The 1,902-nt window shown below is 54.5% G+C and overlaps 1 protein-coding gene across 1 annotated transcript; it reads left to right on the top strand.

The window, feature by feature from the left end:
* Positions 1–431: 431 nt before the first annotated feature.
* On the top strand, positions 432–1,688 carry EKO05_0005886 (Nitric oxide dioxygenase; the record flags this gene model as incomplete). The annotated part of the gene is made up of 1 exon (XM_038945864.1): positions 432–1,688. The coding sequence occupies one exon, from the start codon at positions 432–434 to the stop codon at positions 1,686–1,688; it is 1,257 nt and encodes a 418-aa protein (XP_038798902.1).
* Positions 1,689–1,902: the final 214 nt, after the last annotated feature.

Below are 1,902 nucleotides of genomic sequence, written 5' to 3'. Positions count from 1 at the left end.
GGCGCAGAAAGAGCCGCGCTGCGCTGCACGTGCAAAGTACGTAAATCGCGTTCGGACGGGCGTACTACCAAGCACGCTTATGTGAGTGATGATGGGTCATTGGGTTTCTGACAGGGTTGGCGAGGTTTGGTAACGGGTGACGAGGTGTGCGAATAGCGTTTTTCCGTGGAGATGTGTGCTTCTGCGGGTCTTGTAGGGATATGGGTCGACGATGGGTGCGGTATATAGGGGTGAGGGAGAGGCGATGGATGGGGAGTGTCTTGTGTAGTTTATATCATCACGTCGTCAGTTGAAATCTAGAACAGTCAATTGGATAGATACCAGATCAGGATATCTACGAGTGTGTTCATCATTAGATCGTACCGGCAACAACGCATCTCGGCTGTCATCAAGTTCTACATTGCCGCCTCCGTATCAGCAGCAACATCGGGATGGCGCCTCTTACACCCGAACAAGTCCAGATCATCAAAGCTACCGTCCCAGTACTGGCACAACATGGCGAAACCATCACCACCAAGTTCTACGCCGACATGCTGGAAGCCCACCCAGATCTCAAGAACGTCTTCAACAACACGCACCAAGCAACGGGCCATCAGCCGCGCGCCCTGGCCGGCTCGCTCTACGCCTACGCCTCCAACATCGACGACCTCGGCAAGCTGTCACCGGCCGTCGAGCTCATCTGCCACAAGCACGTCTCTCTGTACATCCGTCCCGAACACTACGACATCGTTGGCGAGTATCTGCTCAAGACGATGAAGACGGTTCTCGGCGACGCTGCAACGCCAGATATCCTCGGCGCGTGGGAAGCTGCCTACTGGCAGCTCGCGAACATCATGATCAACAAAGAGGAGGGACTGTACGAAGCGGCAGGAGGCTGGACCGAGTGGAAAGAGTTTAAGATTGTGCGCAAAGAGAAGGAAGCAGAAGAGATTACATCTTTTTACCTGCAGCCCGTAGACTCGAGTCTCCAACTCCCCCTCTTCAAGCCTGGACAGTACATCTCCGTCAACGTGTTTGTCGACGAGCTGGACGGCGGCGTGTGGCAGGCGCGCCAATACAGTCTGTCGGATGCGCCAGGCAAGGACTACCTCCGCGTCAGCGTCAAGCGCGAGCCGGGCGTGGAGGTCGGTGAACCAGGACACATGACGCATCCAGGCTATCTCTCCAACATCATGCATGAGAAGAAGCATGTCGGCGACATCGTGCGCGTTTCGCACCCATGGGGCGACTTCTACTTGGACGAGGAGAGAGAGGAGGAGAGCGCGCCGATTGTGCTGATCTCAGCCGGCGTGGGAGTGACGTGTCTGAAGAGCATTCTGAACACGACGCTTGAACACTCGTCGAGACCAGTGACGTGGATCCAGGGCGCCAGAGACAGTAAGACAAGGGCGTTTAGGAAAGAGATGGATGGATTAGCAGCGAAGAAGAGCCATCTGCACACTGTGTATTTCTCCTCGAGTCCGCAAGAGGGCGAAGTGCAGGGCCAGGATTACGACTTCAAGAGCCGTGTTGATCTCGACAGTGTCGACAAGAGCGCGCTCTTCGCGGATAATGATAAGACGCTGTACTTCACCTGCGGGCCGGAGCAGTTCATGCTGGACGTCGAAGCTAAGCTGAAGTGTTATGGTGTCCCGGCTGAGAGGGTGAAGATGGAGTTGTTCGGCACAGGTGGTGTGCCGAGAGGGTAAGATACTGTAAACTCGGCAAGACGGCTGGTTACTCCTAATGATTTCTCTTCAGCCTTCTATTGTACATTGCGATACTCTTCTGCTGTTGCATAGCCAAGTTTCTTTGGTTTCATGCAGCGGCTCTCTCAAGCACCATGGATGAATCACATATCTATCAGGCAAAGCATGGTTTTGATCACGACTGATCTGTTCAAGACCGAGGCAGTCCACTATG

Source organism: Ascochyta rabiei, chromosome 9, assembly GCF_004011695.2.
Source record: "Ascochyta rabiei chromosome 9, complete sequence".
NCBI classification, from domain to species: Eukaryota; Fungi; Ascomycota; class Dothideomycetes; order Pleosporales; family Didymellaceae; genus Ascochyta; species Ascochyta rabiei.
Note: the sequence above shows the minus strand (reverse complement) of the source record. Positions and strands in the feature narration are given on the sequence as shown.